Genomic DNA, 21,961 nt, shown 5'->3' on the forward strand with positions numbered 1-21,961 from the left:
CTGTAATTTCTGGACTCAGCGACCCTCAAGGGTCCCTAATAATGCATTTTGCTCAGTTTGAACATTAAATCTGATTTAATAACAGTCAAATCCGACTTTTTTGCGCGCGAATCGGTCGGCGCGCGTTGAGCGGAAACTTCAATCGATCATAACTCCGGAACCGTTCAGTTCCCCAGCTTATACGACCACTTGTTGGATGCGGAAAAAGACGAACAATTTAAAAAACTGGTTTTGGTTCAAATCAAAAAATGTGAAATTTCAGTTTAATCTGTTTAAAAGAAATTGTTTTTCATCAAACTGAAAAAAAGCACATAAGTTAAGTTAAAACTTTAATTTTGGGATTTTGACCTTTAGAATCTTAAAGTATGCAATTTTAAACGATTTTTCGTCCAAACCGGCCTCAATATCTTGTTTCGTTCGAAAGATATCGAGGGTCACAGGTTTTGACTTCCACCCCCCCTAGCGCCCCCCAAAATTTTTTGGGGGTCTGAAAATTTGGGGAAAGAAGCGCTCCAGTATTAGTAACTGATAGACGAAGTTTGAATAAGTTTTAGTGGGGGGGGCGAAAAATGTCGTTTTTGCATACGGCTCTTTTTAACAAAAACTGCAAATTTTCATGTCAACTTCGTCACCTTTTAAATTTCAAGGGAAGTTTGTGAAAGAAAATTTCCCAAGGAAATCAATGGAACCACATTTAAGACGTCAAAGTTTTGAACAAACGGAATTATAAACGTTTAAAGTCTCCAAATTTTGTCCGATCCCTCCTGTTGACTCGATCCATTGTGCGGTGTAAAGAACGATAAACCAACTCCCAATTCATTTGATTACCTCGTAACCCCGAGCTAGCCCACCAGCATCATCGATTCCCAGGGATGTTCAACGATAACTCAGCTGTGCTGGTCAGAAATTTGAAGCATTTTGAAATGAAGTGAGGAAAGTCCCCAAAACCTAATTTCTCTAAAACCGCAACCAACAGTAGTCATGTATTTAGAGGAATAGTTACTTTCATATTGAATAAAGAAACCTAAAGAAAACCTAGAAAATATTCAAGTTCATGATTCCCGGACGAAGTTTTTTGTAGAGTCAACCGGAAATCTCTTCAAGGTACAATATTTTTATTGAACTGACGTGCCGTTTGAAATAAGGGATTTCCTGTTTGATTAAAATAATTATTCTAGACCGGGTATTATTTATCGAAATTTCTGTCGGTCCAGCAAACATTTTTCTCAGTGTGACTGTATTTTGCTAATAAGTAAGGTTCATCCATCAGCCCTTTGTTGAAGCATTATAAGCAAATGCGACTTTGGTTCACGTTCCTACTCTGCGTTGAAGTTGGTAGATATTTACTAGCTTGGGGGAAAAAGCGTCATTATATTTCGTAAGTTGGGTTCATCCGTCATCACGTTGTTGAAGGATTAACAGTAAATGCGACATTGGTTTACTTTTCTACATCCGCGTTAAAGTCACTAGACATGTCACTAACACAGGAAACGGCAGCTTATCTGACTAAAACTCAAAATTCAGTCAATGTTACCACACTTTAGAAGAGTGTTGGGTGAACACTTCGAGGCAGGTAACTATCGAAACATTTAGGTCAAATTAATGTCATGGTGGTTTGAAATTAAAAAGTCATGCCAATAAATTCAGTTAGTATTTTTCAGTTCAAAGGGTTGGACCTTCGCGCAAACTGACCATTTTGGTCGACGGAACTGAACTCGAATCTGCATGGTGAATCTGCAGTTCAATTCAATGAACCATGGTTTCAGTTTACCGAGCGAGCCGGAAGCTGTGGTTACCCCAGCCAACCGTCTAACACGAAGCATGTCATTCCCAATCTTCACATTCCAATATCAAACCAAGACGGCAAAGAATGTTTTACTAATGGGCGTTTTTCCGCAAAAATGAATGAATTTATGCAAAAACTAAGTCAAATACGTGCTTAAACAGCGCTGGGTCTTGACAATTGTAACAATAAATCTTTCTGAGAACTGATTATTGAATTTGATAGACAAAGCGATAGATAAAGAAGACACAGGGAGCACGGAGCGTAGGGCGTGTCTTATTTTTGAGTTTTTCAAAATCCGAAAAGCGCTACCCCTAAAAAGTTTCTCTCTGGTGTAAAAATAAACATATTTTTTGAAAAATTCCAAAATTTTGGAGGTTGCAATGGACAAAGGAGGTAGGTAATAGACTAACCAACGAGCGATTCTATTGGTTGAATCTGATGGTTCTTACAGGCTTAGGGGGAAAATGATGGACTAATACTGTAGGATCTCTTGTCGGTTGCCGTTAGCTAGTCTATTACCTACCTCCGTTGTCCATTGCAACCTCGCCCGTTTCCACCAATAGAATCCCAACATTTCCCCCTTAGTCTATGGCTTTGTTTATCATTTTCAATAATTGGCCCGCTGGATAATTTGAATACATAGATAAGCTGCTCCTTTGAGCCACAAGAGCTCCATGACTACATACATAAAGTCGCGATTATAGCGCCGCCTCGCGCTCTGCGACGCCCAATCGCCATTGCCCCCTATCCTCCCAGAGATCATCAGGCAATTGGCCCTTCTGATCTCCTCCTCCACCCCTTGTCGCCAACCTTTCACAGACGTCCACGCCGTCGCCTTCCAGGAACCCAATCGAAGACCTGCTTGGCAACCGATCATCTGCCATCCTTCGCACATGTCCATACCAGACCAACTGCTTGGACCTGATATCGTGCACGATGTCCTTTTCCACACCATTATCTCGCGTACCCTTTCATTGCGGATACGCTCTCTTCTCGATATCCCAGCAGACCTTCGCCAAAAGTCCATCTCGGCCAAAAGTCCATCTCGGCTCCATGACTTAACTTCAAAATTACCGACGTGTCCGGACCCTCCGTATATTATGTTTAATGTGATCTTCAAGCCATTTTATCCCCAAAAAGTCTATTCATGCGGCTTTTTCTCTTGGTGCAACAGAGAGATTTCATTTAATTCGCGAGCAACGGTTCATTTTTCTCCGAGCGCAGATCAGCGACACCAGGAAGAACCGCGCGAAAAGAGATAGAAAACCGCGTCGCTGAAGGTGCAGAGGGGAAAGGGGTTGGGGGGGGGGGGGGTATTGATTAACCGAGCTCAAAAGAGACGTTCAAGAATGATAATGGCCAATAGTATTGAGATAGTAGTGCTATTCAGATTCGTAATGAATGAGATTTAATAGGTTTGTAGCCCATCCGGGTATGTCCGTCCCGCACCGGCCCCGAGTCCACATCCCAGCCGAGACGCGCGATAGTGGAGCGGCCTCGACGCGGTTGCCATATCGGTCGGATAAAACAGCCTTTCAACATCGAAAGAAAGTGAACTTGTAGCACTATATGGCAGCGGAGTCGCGGTTGGTCCTGCGCAGGGTTGCCGCTCGGGTCGGTTTCACGGCGGAAACGGGCGGTTTGCGGGGCGATGTGGCAACGGTGTCTGGAAACTGGTTTCCGGTCTCGGCTACCGATCCGCGAACCCTGCTCCGGACTGCGGCGCCGGCGCTGCCGCTCCTAGATCGTTGCCAGATTTGGCGGGAAATTTTGGGTTTTTAATGGATTTAGCGCGGGAATTGAATTTGTGGCGATTTGGCAACCTCTCAGCGTCTTGAGTCGTGTGTTTTGAGTCTCGCTGGAGAAAAACTAAGGGATTGGAAAAAACCCCGACAATTCGAGATGGATTTTTGCAGATATTACCTCTATTCCTTGTTTCTTGAAATTTCAATGATGGAACGAAACGCGTATTTTTACTGTTGTGTTCCGAATTTTTGGTATTTATTTATTTTTTTGGAGGAGAATCTTGAAAAATTTTGACAATTCACGAGGGGATATGGAAACCTTGTTAATTTGTTCCCTTAAATTTATCAGAGTGCTTAATTTGAAATTCAATCCAGCATTTCAGGGAATATCAAACATATAAATTTTGTAGAAAAAAAGAAATATTTTTTGGAGCAAAGTCTGTCAACATTTCAATGTTCATCACTACTATAAGCTCTTTGAATACCTAAATTCTTATTTTTTGTCACAGTTTATTCAATTGCTCTAAATTGAGGCGGTTATCGCGATTTTTGCAGCTATCAACGGGCGATAGTTTCTAAATGAGCCCATTCTCTTCAGATTTTGAAAATATGACGCAGATTTTTTTTTCATGTGCAGTGATAAAGTTGTTGAGCCTTCCTTTCAAACAACGTAAATGCGCTCATTTTTTGTCACAATTTGTTCGAAAGATCAACGGTCAACGGTGTTTTCTACGCACCGGGTTGCCATTATGCCCAGTTGGCCGATTATTAATCTTTATTCCCGTTTGTGACACTGCGAAGGCCTAAAGTAAGGGAACCAATCAGAAATGGGTTCGCATTGTCTTTTCTCTCAGTATAAAGGGACTCTATATTTTACCAACTTATTCTCCATGTTCCTGGGCATAAGGGCAACCGTGTGCGTAGAAAACACCGTTGACCGTTGTAATACATCTGTTCGGTAATTGGGCGCCGATAAGAGCAAAAGCGCGGCACCCGAGCCTTGTTTTGGTCAAGGGACTGTTAACAAGCCGTCGAGAGTTGGCGAGCTCTAAACAAAAACAGCGCATCTGGATACCGATCTTCATCGTGACTTACGCGGTTTGCGCTCGGGAAGACTCGGAACCCGGCGCTTGGATTTTCGACCGGGGCCTAGATCGGGCCAGCCGGAGAACCCGCCAGAAAACTGGATCTCGGAGAGAAAAAGTTCCGGCACGCGCCTACAGCCGGGGGAAGGGGGGAGGGGGTAAGTTTATAACGACACTCGAAACCCGATTTTCAAGTCGGAATGGAACCCGGATTTTAAGTGCATCAACATCGCGGCCCGACGGACGAGGGGTCTGGATTTCCTGAAATTCAACGTGCGGAATCTGCGACGGTGGTTTTCGGAACACTGGAAAAAAAACACATTGGATCTAGAGTCCAGACTCTTGAAAACATTGACAAGAAAAAATACTCTTGATTCAATCGGATTTTTGCTTAAATCAAAAGGAAATCCGCTCAAATTAAGAGGCTTGGTTCTTGATTTAAGCTAGATTCTGATTGAATCAAGAGTACTTTTTCTTGTCGATGTTTTTAAGAGTCAGGACTCTAGATCCAATGTGTTTTTTTTCCCCAGTGAACGGTCTTGAAAGTTCATTGAGCGGTTTAAAAATGAAGGGGTTCGAGAGTAAGATAGATATAACACACCAATTCAAAATTTTTGTTCGTGGTGTCCATGAACTGCAGACTGTACACTGGAAAAAAAACACATTGGATCTAGAGTCCAGACTCTTGAAAACATTGACAAGAAAAAATACTCTTGATTCAATCAGATTTTTGCTTAAATCAAAAGGAATTCCGCTCAAATTTAGAGGCTTGGTTCTTGATTTAAGCAAAAATCCGATTGAATCAAGAGCATGTTTTCTTGTCGATGTTTTTAAGAGTCTGGACTCTAGATCCAATGAGTTTTTTTTCCAGTGAATGGTCTTGAAAGTTCATTGAGCGGTTTAAAAATGAAGGGGTTCGAGCTGGAAATATTAAGCGTCGCAAAAGACTGTCTTCGTCAAACTGTTATTTGAAGTAAATTGACACGATGAAAATGAGCCAATAAGTAAGAAAATACGGTCGTGCTAAAAAAAGAAAAAAAACAAAACAACATATTGCCGGTGAAACTGCAAAAACGCGTGTCTCGGATTGGTTGCGGCGTTTCGAAATCTCCGCTCCTACTTCATTTTTTAAAAGGAGATCGAACTAATAGCATTGCTTGATGTTTTTACAGAATATTATTTTCAGGAAGAAGAAAAATCAATGAAATTTTTAAAGAAAATGAAGTTCTAATTCAATACGTTCCAATTTCTTCGTATGGAACATTCGGATTCAGCAGCCACCTTCAGGGCCGGATTTAGGGGGTGGCGACATGGGCCGCGGCCCATGCCGGCAAATTTTGCAATGTTTTTAAATGTAGTTATTAAACAAATCGGATTTAGAAAAAAAAAACATTACAAACGAGAAAAGGCGACAAAATCTCTCATTCCTGAGAGTATGGTAATTTCTAATTTTGTCGTCTTTCAGTAATACAAGATAGAGCACCTCCAGTTAGTCGAGTTGAGAGAGAAACCAAACACGCACTTTGGCCTGGAACGGCTAGCTTAGAGAGAAATGATGACGAGAACTTGAGATGAAAAGGAGAAGCCCTCGGCGCGGCGGTCGGCATGTAACACATATTAGCGCCTACAAGACTGCATGAATACTTCACGCATCGCGTCAACCACACTGCGGTCAGCAGCGGTTGGCGTTAAACGCACAGCGCTTACAACGCTGTAGGAATACTTCACGCATTGCGCCGAACACAGTGTGGTCTGCGCGGCGCGGTGGTGGAAGTGAAAATCATTAAACCACATTTATGTTTGTTCTTTCATAATTTTTTCGTTCATTTCTGAGAAATGGAAGGCCTTGACCACACAGAGATAGGTTTGCGGCACTCAACTTTCGCGCAAAGTTCCGTGAACTTTTGCTAGTAGTGTTGACAGGGCTTTCTCAAAAAATGTGTCGTACGCGAGTAAACGCGCCTTATGCACCCCTCCCCCTCCGACACGTTTACTTGATGGTTTTTATTGATGTTTCAAAACGGATGAGAAGGGGACGGCAAAATGCAGGCGGGCCATGAGGGGCAAGTAGGTAAATCCGGTTCTGGCCGGAAAAAAAAATTCGTTAAATTCGTTATTTTGCTATGTTTTTTGGATAATTAAGTTGTTCTAAGGTCAAATGGTGATGAGAATAAGAAGATGCATCTATTCGTACTCTCAAGAATGGTGTATATTCGAAGTATTGAAGGGAAGCTCTCTTTTGTAAAGTTAGGCCACCCTTGAAACAAATGCACGATCCTCCATTGGATTACATTTTGCCATGGCCATAAGGAATCACTATTTCTGGATCATCTTAGAGCAAACAAGGCATATGATCTTTGAATGTTCCTACGCAGATTAGTGCTTTTATAGATGAACCAAAAGTGGTTCCTTATCGCGAAAAATAGTCCCATCCAGGTGCGTGCATTTGCCGTGTCGTTTCAAAAGTAAGTTCCCCTTCAATTTTTTGGATACGCACCATGCACATCCTGAGAGCTCGAATAGTTGCATCCGGTCATTCTCATCAGTATTGGCGTAACTCCAACCGTCACACAGTGGATCGAGTCATGTATAAAGGCCACGCGTGACATTTTTGACTAAAACTTCAAATTTTGATGTTTATTTTGTCCCATTTTAAATTTCAAGGGTTGCTAATGAAAGACATTTTTACGAGGAAACCGATGAAACCACTTTTAGAACCTCAAACTTCTGTATAAACGAGTTATACGCGTTTAAAGTTTCCAAATTTTTTCCGACCTCTCGTATTAGCTCGATCCACTGTGCATCATGTCATAGCTTCTATTTTGCTGTAGCAGCACGTCAAAAACCGAAATATGCATAACTTTTCTCAAAAATACATGTTTTATACGGGGAAATTCGGCAACTCTCGAATGTTCGTACGGCGTTTTTCCTTAGCACGGCATTGTGTGTGTGATCGAGTGTGGGTTGCATACTCAAGCCCCTGAAAATTATGAAATATTTCACAGCCTCGGCAAATTTCATGAAATAGTTCACTGAAATTTCCAATCTTTCATTTTTCTCTTACGTATCATGCCACCTTGTGCATGGCGCGCTTCGCTCTCATTAAACTATTACTAGGCGAACATACCTGAGGTGAGACTCCAAGCATCTTGAGGGACGGAGGAACGTTGAGGTTGCCCTGGGGGATCTCGACGTGTCCGAAGTCAACGGTGAACGCTTCGCACCAGACACCGAAGTGCCCGATGTCGAAGACGGTCAAGTCCTTGGGCAGCGTGAGGACGATGTGCTTCCTGTTGTATCGCTTCAGGGGCGTCTCTTTTCCGTTCTCATCGGGGACGCGGATCCCCTGGGGACTGGGGGTCGGGCCCACGCCCACCCAGAATTTCGCATCTGCAACAGGAAAATCTAGTTGTATTCACCAGAATCAAGAGGTCCACACATGATTGTTACACACACTCGCTGGAAAAAATAACACATTGTATCTAGAGTCCAGACTCTTAAAAACATCGACAAGAAAAAATACTTTTGATTCAATCGGATTTTCGCTTAAATCAACAACCAAGCCTCTTAAATTGAGCGGATTTCCTTTTGTTTTAAGCTTAAATCTGATTGAATCAAGAGTCCTTTTTCTTGTCAATGTTTTCAAGAGTCTGGACTCTAGATCCAATGTGTTTTTTTTTCCAGTGCTGGAAAAAAAGTATCTCGGCTCCAGCAGGCTAATTTTTGAAATTGATAGACAATACTATAGACAAAGCGATAGACAAAGTGATAGATAACAAAGACATAGGTATTATGGGGCGATCCTGTTGGTTGAAAAGGGTGGTTCTTCACCCAGGGGTAAATGATGGACTTACCGTAGGGCCTCTCGTGGGTTGTCGTTAGCTAGTCTATTACCTGCCTCCTTTGTCCATTGCAACCACCCGCTTCCACCGATAGGATCTCTCCATATTCCTGTTGTCTTCTTTGTCTATCGCGTTGTCTACCAATTTCAACAATCACCCCGCAGGATCCAGACTCTTAAAAAAATTGACAGGGAGAAATGAACTGCGTTAAGCAGGAAGGAGCCAATCCGCACCAGCGATTGCCACATTTAATCGGGCAAGTTAACTTTTTCATGAGAACGGTTGTGCGGATTTTTGTGCGAATTTCAGTGAATTTTCAGCATAGAGGAATGTTTATGTTAGGAACAACGCCATTTCGATATTTTACAAATAAAGTCGTTTTTGCCAGAGACAAGGGACCCTCCACTGGCCTCTTGGCGACAGGTGGAAGCTTTTACTTTCGGGGATTCAACAGCTCCTTATGGACAATGATAAAGGAGCAACCGGCATCACCTTAATTTCGGCTATTGACATACCTACATGGTAGATGATGAACTTCGGGTGACGTCATGAACCAAACAAGTTTCCTAAACTTCGGCCATTTTCGGCTTTTTTGCAAAACGAAACTCTCAACACGTTGTTAAACATCAACCTTGTAGGTAAGTCAACAGTAGAATGCTGAAGTCCTGAAAGTAAAAGCTTCCACCATGGCCAAGATACTAGTGGAGGGTCTCTTATTGTCTCTGTTTTTTGCAAGAGGGAAAATGGGCCTTTTTTTGCGGAGGCAAATGTTCCAGTAACCTGGGTAATTTTTGTCGCGTGGGGCAAAATTATGCATTTATGTAAAAACGAAACAAATAATTGAGGAGTACACGTGAACAAGAAAGGGATAGAAACATAGAATTGGCATGTGCGCGGCTCGTGCCCAAGACGTGCTGCACTGGTTGATGACCGAGCGTGGGAACGCCATCCACAACGGAGCGTGTCTTCCAATCAGTGTTCTCATAATCATACAACCCGCACAGTGCTCCGTTTTCCAGGATATTTTGGCTCGGAATTGTGAGATCTTATTTTGCTGACCTAGAGTACCTTCATAGACAGAGTATGGTCATTCGTATCTTTTTACTGCAGGAAAACTGTGCCGCTTTTTGATTGGTCAACGAGTTTTTAGGCTTCATGATGCTCTTACGGCCGTAAATAAACAAACAAGATGGCGGTTCACCGTAACATCGATAAAAAGCTAAAATTTGACAAAAATTTCAATTACACGGCAGTAACAATTTAAACTAGCATGTCTACGAATATCACACGAAAAACACATGAAAACATTGTTAAACAGCCTTTCACCTTTATCACAGGAGGATGTAAGATGTGCATAACCTCAATCTTGCTTGCTGATAACAGCCATCTTGTTTGTTTATTTACGGCCGTAAGAACATCGTGTCAGCCTATTTTCACGCGACCAATGAGAAACCGGCACAGAAATGGCCATACTCTATCTATAAAGGTACTCTACTTTTTTCTATTCAAAGTTGAACCAGCGCTCCTCGGCGGACTGACGCCCACCGTACGGAGGACGGTTTTCACGGTTCGCGTGGCTGCTAAATTAGAGCGGCGTGACTGCTCCGACTACCATCTCATAATCACGCCGATCGCTGAAGAAACTGGAATCTATTTCCATTATTTAACTCATCTCTCCACACGCCGAGATCATCCCGTTCTTGGTTGCGAATATTTTCTGAACTTGAGAAATAGTTGTGCGGAGTGTGGACATTTTGTTTCGACCCGCGTGAAAGTAACCGGGCACTTTGAAGTGCGACAGGAAAAGTTAGTGTTATTGTGGTATAATAGTTAAGGTGATCCGATGGACGCCATATTTTGTGTCAAAACGGCATGCGATATATCGCATCAATTGGTTCCATTTTTTCAGCTACTCGTCATTTTTCTCCAATTTTGAGATCGCAATTCTGTTTTCAGGAGACTAAAGCACTCATTCACCAATTTTAACAAAGAAATTCAACGTAATAAAGGCGTAGTTTTTTAGAGAGAAAACATCGCATTCGATACTGATATTGAAACTGCACTCGAATGCGAGGTTTTTCTGTAGAAATACACTGAAAAAAAAGTAGCTTGTATCAAGCATGATAATTCTTGAATTTGCCGCCAAGAATTTTTTTTATCTTGCTTTAAGCTGACTTTTTCTTGATTCAAGAAAAATAATGCTTGGGTTAAGCAGAAAAGTAGCTTATATTAACCAGCAAAATTCTTGATTTAAGAAGAAATACTTCTTGGCGGAAAATTTAAGATTCTTTTTTTTCAGTGTAGCTGCTAATACATGCGTAAATATGAGATTAATACACAAAAATAGCCCTATATTAATTGGATTGCATTTTGCAAAAAGGAACCAAGAGCATTCCAATGTTGCTAAGCTTGTGCAATTCACATTCCTTGATAACTACTGAAATAAATTAAAAATTATCACTGAATTACTGAATAAAAATTAATAAAAATATATTACTGAAAAAAAATACTGAATATAAAATTACTGAAACCTTGTAAAAATAAAATGTGCCAAGGTAATTTTCGCATTGAATTTATAGTTTATTAGGAGTAAAGATAAAACTTGTCTATATAATCAGTTTGTATTTGCAAGGTAAAAAAAGTTGCACAATCTTAGCGACATCGGAATGCTTGTACAGTTCCTTACAGTAGTTCCTTTTTGCAAAATGCAATCCAATTTTTTTGCGTAAATATGTTCATAGACAGGGTTCTTTTCTGGTAAAATAAAAATTTGCACAATCTTAGCGACATTGGAATGCTTGTAGTTCCTTTTTGCAAAATGTAATCCAATTTTTTTTGTGTAAATATGTTCAGAGATAAGGTTCTTTTCTGGTTCTTTCAATCCGAATGCTTGTTGAGGGCCCAGCGCTTTGCGCAAGACCAACGGTGATCCATTCTCATCGTCCGCTGCACGAACGAGGGCCGAGAGTGGAAGAAAGTACGACAATAGAATTGCGACAGTGTCTCGCTGAAATGCCGCCTCCTCAAATCCGATTCAAATCAGTTTCGCGAAATTGAAAACGGCGCCGCGGTTGTACTTGTCAAATTTCTGCGGAAAATTTTCGCTTTTTTGATGAGCGTTGCTACAAAATGGATTTCACTTAACCCTAATATCAGAACAATAGAGGGAAAAGATAAAGATTATGTACGAAAGTTAATTTTTTTTATACAATGCATGCATACGAAAGTGTTAAAAGTGAACATTTTTATGTAACCATTATATAAAAAAGTCATAATTTTCGTGAGCTTTTTGCAAACATACTAAAAAATCTCCTAATTCGCAAAAAGCTCACGAAAATTATGACCCTTTTTTTATATAATAGTTACATAAAAATGTTCACTTTTAACACTTTCGTATGCATGCGTTATATAAAAAAATAAAAAAACTGTCTATAAAAAAAATTACCGTATCTAGCATTTCTCATTTTTCATATATTATGGTCAGGTCTGAACTTTGATTTTTTTTTATATAAGCGTTACACTTTTTTTATATAAAACTACCATTTAGATAACAGATATGTTTTTTTTATACTTTTTTTTTAGAAAAACAAAAATTTGTTCTGCTACTAGGGTACCTACTAAAAGCTCTACACTGAAAAAAGAAATTAGAACGGAAAGTTGAACAAAGCGGGAAATGTTAAATCTTGGTCTGTCGGTATAGGGTAACTAGGGGCTACGCCCCCTGGCCGCTACGCGGCCCAACCCCCTGAAGGCGCTCCGCGTCATCAATGGGCCGCTTCGCGGCCCTATTTTTACCCTCCTATCAGTGTTAGTTTTATTTTTCCCCTAAAAAATTACGATATGAGGTATAATTTAATTTTAAACTTTACATACAATTACTTTAAAATTAAAAGGATGCGTTTTGGAATGACTGCTTGATGAAATATTGCAGTAAAACAATGAACAATGATAGTCAGGTTATAATTAAGATATCGGGTGTCGGGAATCGAACCCACACCGAGTTCAAAGTGGACGCAGCCGACGTCTTAGACGACACGGCCACCGCTCCACACGAGAACTTTGGCGCGAATCTTGTGTAGATAAGTGTTGAACTGATGCGCAGGCTACCCATCTACTGCGCAACCTCCTCGACCACTGCGCATCCTCCCGCGCATAGCGGTAGCAGTACCGGAGCATTCTGTAAACTCACTCACTTTTATAACGTGATTTTAAAAAAAATCTGGGTCCTTTTTCCAAAATCTGATTACAGCGGGCTCATCTAGGGCCTATTACCTGTCGATTTACGCAAGAATCATGGAAATCGGCCCGGTAGAACGCTCAAACGAACTATGACAAAAAGTATAAATTTACATTGTTTAAATGGGAGAATTCGCAACTTTACCACGTAATATAAAAAACCTGGGCTATATTTTGAAAATCTGAAAAGAGTTGGCTTATCTAGAGACAATTGCCCGTCGATAGCCGCAAAATCATGAAAATCGGCCCGGTAGAACGCTGGAACTAAGCGTTACCAGTTTCGCAAAATTAGGAGGTCTTGGAGCTTATAGTATAGATAGAAGTAAGTGAATCGAAGGTATGCTCCTTTGCTACGGACAATACATCCAAACGCGACGAAACGCTCCGTTCCGTTCGTTCCGTTTCGTTTTTCTTGCGTGAAGTTTGAAATAAATGAAGATTTTTTTCACACGACTCTTATTGGTCCAATTGCTCCCGACCATAAGCCCTGTGTCCATTCGTCAAAATGACGTCAAAATGGAAGCTCAAAGCGAATCGATAAATACGATCTGTTCGCGATTGTTGATCAAAAAAGGGTCGCGCCGCTCTATTTTGAGTTGCAACACTCATCAATTGCATCAAGTCCTGACTTTGAGCCACTTATCGTTGAAATCGGTTCACTTTGAGCTTCCATTTTGACGCCATTTTGACGAGTGGAGACAGTGCTTAAGAAAGATTGGATAAATGAGAGTCGGGTATGAAAATCTTTACATTTTTTTTTTTGGCCGTTCCTTTGTCAAAGAGAGCGCGAAGCGCCTTCTGGAGATTGGTCCGCGTGGCGGCCATGGAGCATAGCCCCTTTGTACCATAATGAAATGTAAGAAGAGCTTGATTTCGCGAGGAGACTCTTACTTCGTAAATTATGACTTTGCTCCCGAGCAAGAGTGAAGAAAAAACGAGTTGAGGCACGGTTGGTCCCTTGGTCATATGGACGTATTTCTACCAAACAGACCTATGTGGAGGTGAGAAATATGGGGTGTGCTCGTTAGTTCTCTTTGCGTAAGAGTGAATGAGAAAAATAAAGCGCCAGTGACGTCAGCGGCAATGATCGAGTCGGGGCACGACGGGAAGATCGTTGTCGGTTCGCTTTAACTCATGAGCCCTGTTCACAACGCTCTCGTGCCATACCCGCGGCTCACGAACTCCGCATTCAGTTGGCACATAGGTCTGTTTGATAGAATGTAATATTCCGCTTTTCCAATTCTTCAAAAGGAATCACGCCCACTTTTACATTGTTTCTTATGCAGATTTCTAGAGCACACCCCATATTTCTCACCTGCACATAGTTCTGTTTGATAGAAATACGTCCAATATGATTCTCATTCATTACTTTTTTCTGGTTTGTTGCACGCAGTTTCAATTACCTCCCCGAGCTCGTAGCCAGGCTCTCTTTAAAAGTAACTACTTGACGTCCTAAAGATTGAATGTCGTAAGTTGGTACAAACGGGCTGCGTTTACCGGAAGAAATCCCAGGGGTCAGCTCGTTGGATGGTTGGTAAAGTAAGGCTGTTTGACGCATCAAACTATCTGCAGTTCATGGAAACCATGAACAAAAATTTTAAATTGGTGTGTTCGAACTATCCACGTTCGTGGACTCCACGAACACACATTTTATTTTAAATAACTTAGTAAATTCGGCACCGTGCATAAGATAGTACAAGCTCTGAGTTTTTAGAAGTTCAAGTTTGAAAGTTTAGAGTCTTCCTCAGAAGTTGCAAGTCCTTATCAAAAGTCGTGCGTAAGCACAGCTTTGAAGCATTTGTGAAAACTTTGGTTCGTGGACTCCACGAACACCTAATATTGGTTTCAGGTGTCCGTGGAGTCCACGAACTAAGTTTTACAAATGATTCAAAGCTGTGCTTAAGCATGCATTTTGATAAGGACTTGCAACATTTGAGGAATACTTTGAACTTTCAAACTTGAACTTTTAAAAAATTGGAACTTGTGCTAACTTATGTACGGTGCCAAATTCATTCAGTTATTTAAAATAATGTACTTAATTGGGAGTATTTTTTTTTTTAAAGTGACATGCTGAACTTTTTTCAATGCAAATACCCAAATGCACAAATGAGGTATAGTAAAATAGACTATTTTTATTAGTTAGACATTTTCCCCTCATTTTTTTACCTCTCTGCTGCATAATATGAGTTTTCCAGCGTGAGCCAGAGATGGCCGAGCGGGTGATTCCTTGACCCAAAAAATTTATTCGAGCCGCTTGGCGACCCGCGCGCCTGAGCGTATGTGTTATTAAGCTTCAGGAAATTAGCCTGGAGTTGAGCAAGACTCCTACTTAAGACGCTCAAGGAGCATGGTGCACGGTAATCAACGGCCGCTGATCTAAATAATAGGTCGGCTACGCTCCTATGCTGAGGAAGAACGCCGTATGTGCCTGTAGACGTTGCCAAATTTCAAATAATAAAATATGAATTTCCCGGAAAACTTACAAACGTGTTTCTTTGCATTAGAGAATTTGCAGGTGTCTTAAATTTTGTGAATTTAATCTTTAATCTTTAATCTTTAAATTGAGACCACTAGGAAAACTAAGTACGAGGATATCCTTGGTTTCAAAATTGGACAATTATTAGAGAACATATGACAAAATAACCTAATTTGCTAAAATTCATGTGTTCAAATGTAAAATGCCGCTGGAGTCATAAGGCGGCACATTTTCTCACTTTTAAATCTATTTTTCTCCAATTTCCCATGTCAGAAAAAAATTGTGAAAAATACTGCGAACTCAGCTCATTAGGCACTCTCAGATGAAGCAATACATTTGTGTGTGCAAATTCTCCTTTTTCCGAGAATTTTGTTAGCAATATGATCTACAGTATCTGCAAATGTTAAGGAAAAATGTTCACGATATTTGAAGAAAAATATGGAAGAAGAAACAAGATGACAAAAGGAAGAAGAGGAAGAAGTAAAGGGAAAAAGGAATATGATGAAAAAAAGACGAATAAAAAGAAAAAAGGGAAAGAGGAGGACATGAGAGGAAAAAGACGAAGAAAAGCTGAAAGAGGAAGAAGAAGAAAATATGAGATCGAAACAGAAAAACATTAACCAATCGATATATCGAATGTACATGTTTGTTTTCCTTAGAATTTATCAGAGAGTTCGGTTAGCTGTTTCATTCATCCACAGTGTCTGCAAATGTCAAGGGAAAATATTCAGGATTTTTCAAGAAAAATGCGAAAGGAGAAACAAGATGATGACAAGAGAAAGGAAGAAGAAGAATAAAAGGGAAAAAGAGAGGAAGAGGGAAAAGAAGAAAATATGAATAAAAAGATAAAAGAGAAAGAGTAAGGAGTAAAAAAAGATATGAGAGGAAGAAGACGAAGAAGATAGAAAGATGAAGAAGAAGATTACGAGATCGAAACAGAAAAAACTTCAACCGATCGAAATCGAATCGATCGGCACGGATTCAATGAACGAATAATAATAAAACAAAAATCGTTCCGTTTTTATTCTTCAATCAAATTATGTCTATCAAAACAGTATCACTATATGTTTCCCCCGATTAAATTTCTCAATTGTTGATATAATCAATTTTTAAAATCACAATTGATTGCGAAACATCTAAACCCGTGACTTCAGTCACGGGCTTTTCGTTAGTGAATATTAAATCGGAGGCATTTTGGCAACGTCTGAATACCTATACGGCGTTCCTCCTTAGCAGGTCTGTACACACACGTTACGAAAATAAACCGTCATTATTGAGTCCTGCACTCTGTATGCGTTTGAAAATAACGCTGAGAGGCATTTAACGGTAGGGAGAAAATAAAAAATAACTTTTCAGTCTGACCTGTATTCTGACCATAAAACGGGTGCTTTGTATGGAGAATAAGAAAAAACCTTCATCGGTGGTTCATATCATGAAGCATCAAGGTTTTTGGCAGAGGGAACCGAACTTCGGTTCTAACAACGGGACTTTTCGGTAACAAATACAATATTTTTGGCAGAGGGAACCGAACGTCGGTTCTAACAACTGGAGTTTTCGGTAACAAATACAAGTTTTACAGAGAAAACCCATGGAAAAAATGAACGCTTCAAAGCAATTGCAATCATCCAAGAGAAAGAAAAATACGAGTTTATCGGAGATAAGCAAGAGCGCTAACTTTGACGTCACTTTCTAGCAAAACTGCAGTAAGTGCCTTTGTCCAGCAGAAGAGTCGTATATTTTACTGGTATCCTGTGCAAAATGGTACCTTTCTCTATCGATGTTTAATCTTAAAATTTGTTGAAAATGTGGCTGAGCAAGCATGCAGAAGATTGCGCATGCAGCTGTTGCCAACTGACCGGCTGTCCTGCGTTTGGCGCAATGCGAGAAGTATTCATGCAGTCTTGTAGGCGTCAATGCGGGCTGTGCGCTGACCACACTTTTGCTGCAATGCATGAAGTATCCCTGAAGTCTTGCAGGCGCTAATATACGTTTAACGCCGGCCGCCCTGTGTTTGGCGCGATTATTCGAACTTGCGTTCGATTATTCGTGGCACCGAATAACAGAAAGGCCTATGTTGTGTTTCGACACCGCACGAGCATTCCAACGTTTCCTCGTTTCTCCCGTTTACATGTTTTCTCCGAGAAAAGTTTTCCGAGAGTACTTTAAACCCACGACCATTGTTCAATCTTTTCACTTCCATTTATCATCACAGACTGACTGACAGCATACTGTGATGACTTGTCGACACACTAACCTAAACTAGCGTTAACATAAAAATGCATTTATTTTCCAACTGTTCCCTGCTTTGCCAAACTTCTACCTTAAATTAACTTATTTTTAAATTCGAGCATTCCTGCAGCAGATGTAAGGGTTTTCATTCGCGCAATCCTCATATATCTTCTTCAACCTTTCGCGCAAACCTGGATTACCGGATCGGAGCAGTATGGATCGTATTCGATAGTGGTTCGATGAATCGTTTGGTTCAAAACAATAGAACAAAACCTCAAACCAAAATTTTAGGACATTAGTCAGAAAAGCTGAAAATGAGGAATTTTGGAGCAATTTCACAACTCTTGGACAATTATTGCTCATACGAATCAAAAATCTTTCACAAAAAACCCGTTCCGACAGATTACGTAATTGATTTTTGAGGCTATTTTTATGTTTTGAACCAATCGATATTCATACAATCTAACCCGTTTGATGTACTGACAATGAATACAATCTATTCTGGCGTGATAGTGTAGAGAGCAGTAAATGCATCAGTGGCTGAACTAGCAGTTTGGCAACACCGGATTCCCTCCATTTAAACATACGTTAAATAATCGGTTCTCGTCGAAGGACCTGGCTCCTCCAAGAACCGATACATTTCCATAGGTTTAAATGGAGAAAAACAACGTTGCCAATTTGCTGGATCCGCCTATGAACCTCGAGACCCATAAAAGCATTTGCTAACCGTGGCTCATACAGATATGCTCTTACTGCCAGTGTTCGAAACTCACAGGCGCCAACGCGCCAAATGCGCCTAAAAAATGAAGGCTCTGCGCCAACGTGGCCCCTAAAAATTGCCCCCTAAAAATCTGGATTTTCACAGGAAGTCACAAAAAGAAAGAAAAACCAATCTATTTGAATTGAAAAAACTCAGAATTTCTAGCACCACAAGTGAAAGCTTGCTTTTTCTATTCTTCACAATTTCATTCTTATAGTGCTTTTATCTTCCCCTACTCACTAGTTCTGTTACGCAAACATCTTGCGTCTAACTTTTCATTATCACTAAATGCGCCATAATATATATATAGGCAAAAAGTCAATTTGGCCCCTGAAAAATCTTCAATGGCGCCTAAAAATCGGGCTTGATGCGCCACATGACTCCTAAAACTCAAAGGTTAGCCGGCCAGGTTGGCCTAGTGGTCAGCGCGTCTGACTCTTGGCCAATAGGTCCTGGGTTCGAATCCCGGTGGTGGCGACAAATTTTCATGGAACTGACGAGTGGATCTGCAGAAACAGATTCCACTCGGCCTTAATCCCTGAAAATTTGAAAGCCTGAAGCATGGATGTGCCTAAATCCCATGATGTCTAAGGACAATAAATACTGTCTATCGATGGCTGTAGGTTCCAACGGAATATAAGCCCATGATGTCTAAGGACAATAAATACTGTCTATCGATGGCTGTAGGTTCCAACGGAATATAAGCCACTAAACCAGCAAAAAAAAACAAAAAAAAACTCAAAGGTTAGTTTCGAACACTGCTTACTGCTCACTCTGCTAACGCGGCAGTATTGACGAACGTCTCGGCGCATGCGGTTATCAACCGAGAGTGTCAAGGGCTCGGTCTCCAATTAAAGTCGAAACTCATCACCTCTGGACGAGGACCAAACATTACGCAAAATTGAAGCAAGATTACGCAGCTTTCACTCTCAGTCTCGGTTTGTGAAAATCCCCGATTATGTTCTTCGAAAACGCTCCGTCCGCCTCTCCCGTTTCACTCTCCGTTGCAGCTGCCGGGTTTGCAGTCGCCTCTGCATCCTGCAACTTGTATGCACTTCTTCGCGTAATCGGGGGATTATCTCACAGATCGCGCAACTGCGAAGAAGCTTCCGCTGCAGCTTCTTGCTGCTTCAGAGCTTTCTTAAATGGATCGAGTTTAGCCATTGGCGGATCCAGACATTTGGCAACATTGCTTCTATCTCATGTAAACATATGGAAAAGTATCGATTCTAGGAGGCGCTAGGTGCTCCGACAAGAATCGATTATTCAACACAGGTTTAAATGGAAGAAAGATAGTGTTGCCAAATTGCTGAATCCGCCTCTGAGTTTAGCAGGAAAGAGCCAGGTTTTTTGAAGACTAACTATGCTAACCTTGCTAAAATCAACCGTTTAGGTGCAGCATGACACCATGTTGGTTAGAGTACTTTTATAGGGAGAGTATGAACAACTCGATTTATGTAGCTCTTACGGCCCAAAAGCGCGACAATGTGAGAAACAAAAATCACTAGAAAAGTGCAGCTTACCTGGGGCCTCTCCGTCATAGGAGAACGACTGGATGAGCAGAGTTTGAGCGTCGACAATGATGACATTGTCAGACGACACCCCGTGAATTCCATTCAGCTGCCCGATCTTCTGAGGCTTCGGGTACTCGAAGTTCTTCGGGATTTTCACGTCCCCGAAATTCACCTGTCGAGAAAAATAATCACTAAGTTAGCCTTTAGATATTCCGTTTTTTCAAGGGAAATTATATGCAATGTAGACTTAATTTTTTTCAAAACGAATTTTATTTAAAGTTCCGGCCCTCTTTGGGTAGTTCTGCCCCAATTTGTCTCATCAATCACCACCACTAGTGGACACCGTTGCTCTCACTTTCGACCTATCAGATCCGTTGGTTTTCGATGGATCGAATTTTTTTTTAGTATCACTTCGCGAGGCGCACAAATCGGACGTTTATTGTAATCTTTGATCAACCGATTCCCGAACTATTTTTTAAACTAACAACACTATTTTTCCTTCATTTAATGCATTTAAAACAATCGATTCTTGGCGAGGCAGCTTACTTAATTTAAAATCGATATTTTCAATGGATTTAAATTGAGGAAAAACAGCGTTTCCAACTTTCAAGAATAGCTTCTGATCATGCAGTCATACTAAAAATAGTCAAATTTAGTCCTGCTTTAAAAGGCAGTGTAAATTTCGAGCTCTCTTAAAACTTTTCACGAGATCATACGAAGACCCTTTAATACACCCTCGGGTGACAATAGACTGACCTTAATTTTGGTTCACTAGCCCAGTTTAGCCGTATGCAAAAGTAGAACTTTCTTCTCCCGTTTCGGTACAGAACTATTCCATTGTTCAAAGCCCGTCACGTGGAGACATACCCAGGATTGATCTGTTTAATTCACATGCCTCAAAGACCAACATTACCAACGATAATGGGTTGCCATTGCCGCCTTGAATACGACTGAAACGCTGTTGTCGGGTGGCGTAAAAAATTGAGAGATTCCATGCGTTTGATTACTCTCCGTTATCAATACCTGGACCATGGATTGCACCAGAGCACCATTGCGCCATTTTTTCCTCCAACATTGGTGGGGGGGGGGGGCATGACCCCCAGAGAAGGCGTTTTTGGGGAAAAAGTTATACCACAAAAACTTTTTCTTTTTTTTACCCAAAGAATCGACTTCAGTATCCTGCACTTAATCCTAGAGCACCCTGTATATTTCATCGAGAAAAATCAGGCGACGGCCGAATCTGCATACGGCGTTTTTCCTATGGAGCGGTCCTCGCCTCGGTGCGACGTACGGTGCGACAATGCGACATACGGCGCGACGCCCGCCACTCAAAAGCGAATGGCGGTCACATGACATTTCTCTCACCTTGACAGTGAAGCTCAGAGCCGTAGCGGCCGGGAGCTCGAGAACTTTCATCTGGCGAGAACAATGCACGCCGTTGATGAGCACCTGTCTATGATTGATCTAAACACCCCCCCCCCCCCACCGTCGCCGACAAGAGCCTGCTTACTCCAGCGACAGGCTCGCTGGCGAAATTTTGATAGGTCGCTAGGAATTCCTAGAGTCCCTTTATACTGAGAGTCAAGACAACACCCCCTCATAGAGTCACAAACGAGAATAAAGATTACAGAAATTGAACGTTTTTTGTAATCTTTGATCAGCCCATTCTCAAATTCCTTTCTCCGTTCCTTCTCTTATTCCATTTGTTCCTTGCCGACCCCGTAATTGGCTGGTCCATTCCAGATTATAATCTTTGCAATCGGTGAAAATGTAATCTTTATTCCAGTTTGTGACACTGTGAAGGCCTAAAATACGGGAACCAATCAGAAATGGATTCACATTGTCTTGACTCTCAGTATAAAGGGACTCTAGGAATTCCGCCACTGAGACGATGTTGCCCGGAGTTTATCGCAGGCAAGACCAGTCTAGAGTCCCTTTATACTGAGAGTCAAGACAGCGTGAATCCATTTCTAATCACCGGGATTTTTGGAATATTTTCCCTCCAATCTCCTCCGAGATTGTTTGTTTTTCGACCCGCACGAAGAAAAACACTTTGGTTCATATGACACACAACAATTTTCAGTCTCGATCAGTGGCGTGGCGTGCTTTGCAAGATATCAATTGATCTGTCATTTATAAACCTATGGAAAAGGATCGAAAAATAAAGGTGTTCGCAATGAACACCTTGATAATTCTGACCCACTCAAAAATAATTCAACAATCTAGGCTCTGCTTCACTTTCTCCTCACGCAATAAGCTTTTGGAGCTCATCCCTGCCCTCCGAAGCC

The 21,961-nt window shown here is 41.2% G+C and overlaps 1 protein-coding gene across 1 annotated transcript in view; it reads right to left on the reverse strand.

The window, feature by feature from the left end:
- LOC109034555 (uncharacterized) overlaps window positions 1–21,961 on the reverse strand; it is a 134,555-nt gene that overhangs the window by 47,267 nt on the left and 65,327 nt on the right. Inside the window, exons 5-6 of the mRNA XM_019047773.2 lie at window positions 19,683–19,845; window positions 7,744–8,006 (exon numbers count right to left, since the gene is read on the reverse strand). Of these exons, the coding sequence (XP_018903318.2) occupies window positions 7,744–8,006; window positions 19,683–19,845 (426 nt within the window). The remainder of the gene's footprint in view (window positions 1–7,743; window positions 8,007–19,682; window positions 19,846–21,961) is intronic.

Source organism: Bemisia tabaci, chromosome 9 (assembly GCF_918797505.1).
Source record: "Bemisia tabaci chromosome 9, PGI_BMITA_v3".
In the NCBI taxonomy this organism is placed as follows: Eukaryota; Metazoa; Arthropoda; class Insecta; order Hemiptera; family Aleyrodidae; genus Bemisia; species Bemisia tabaci.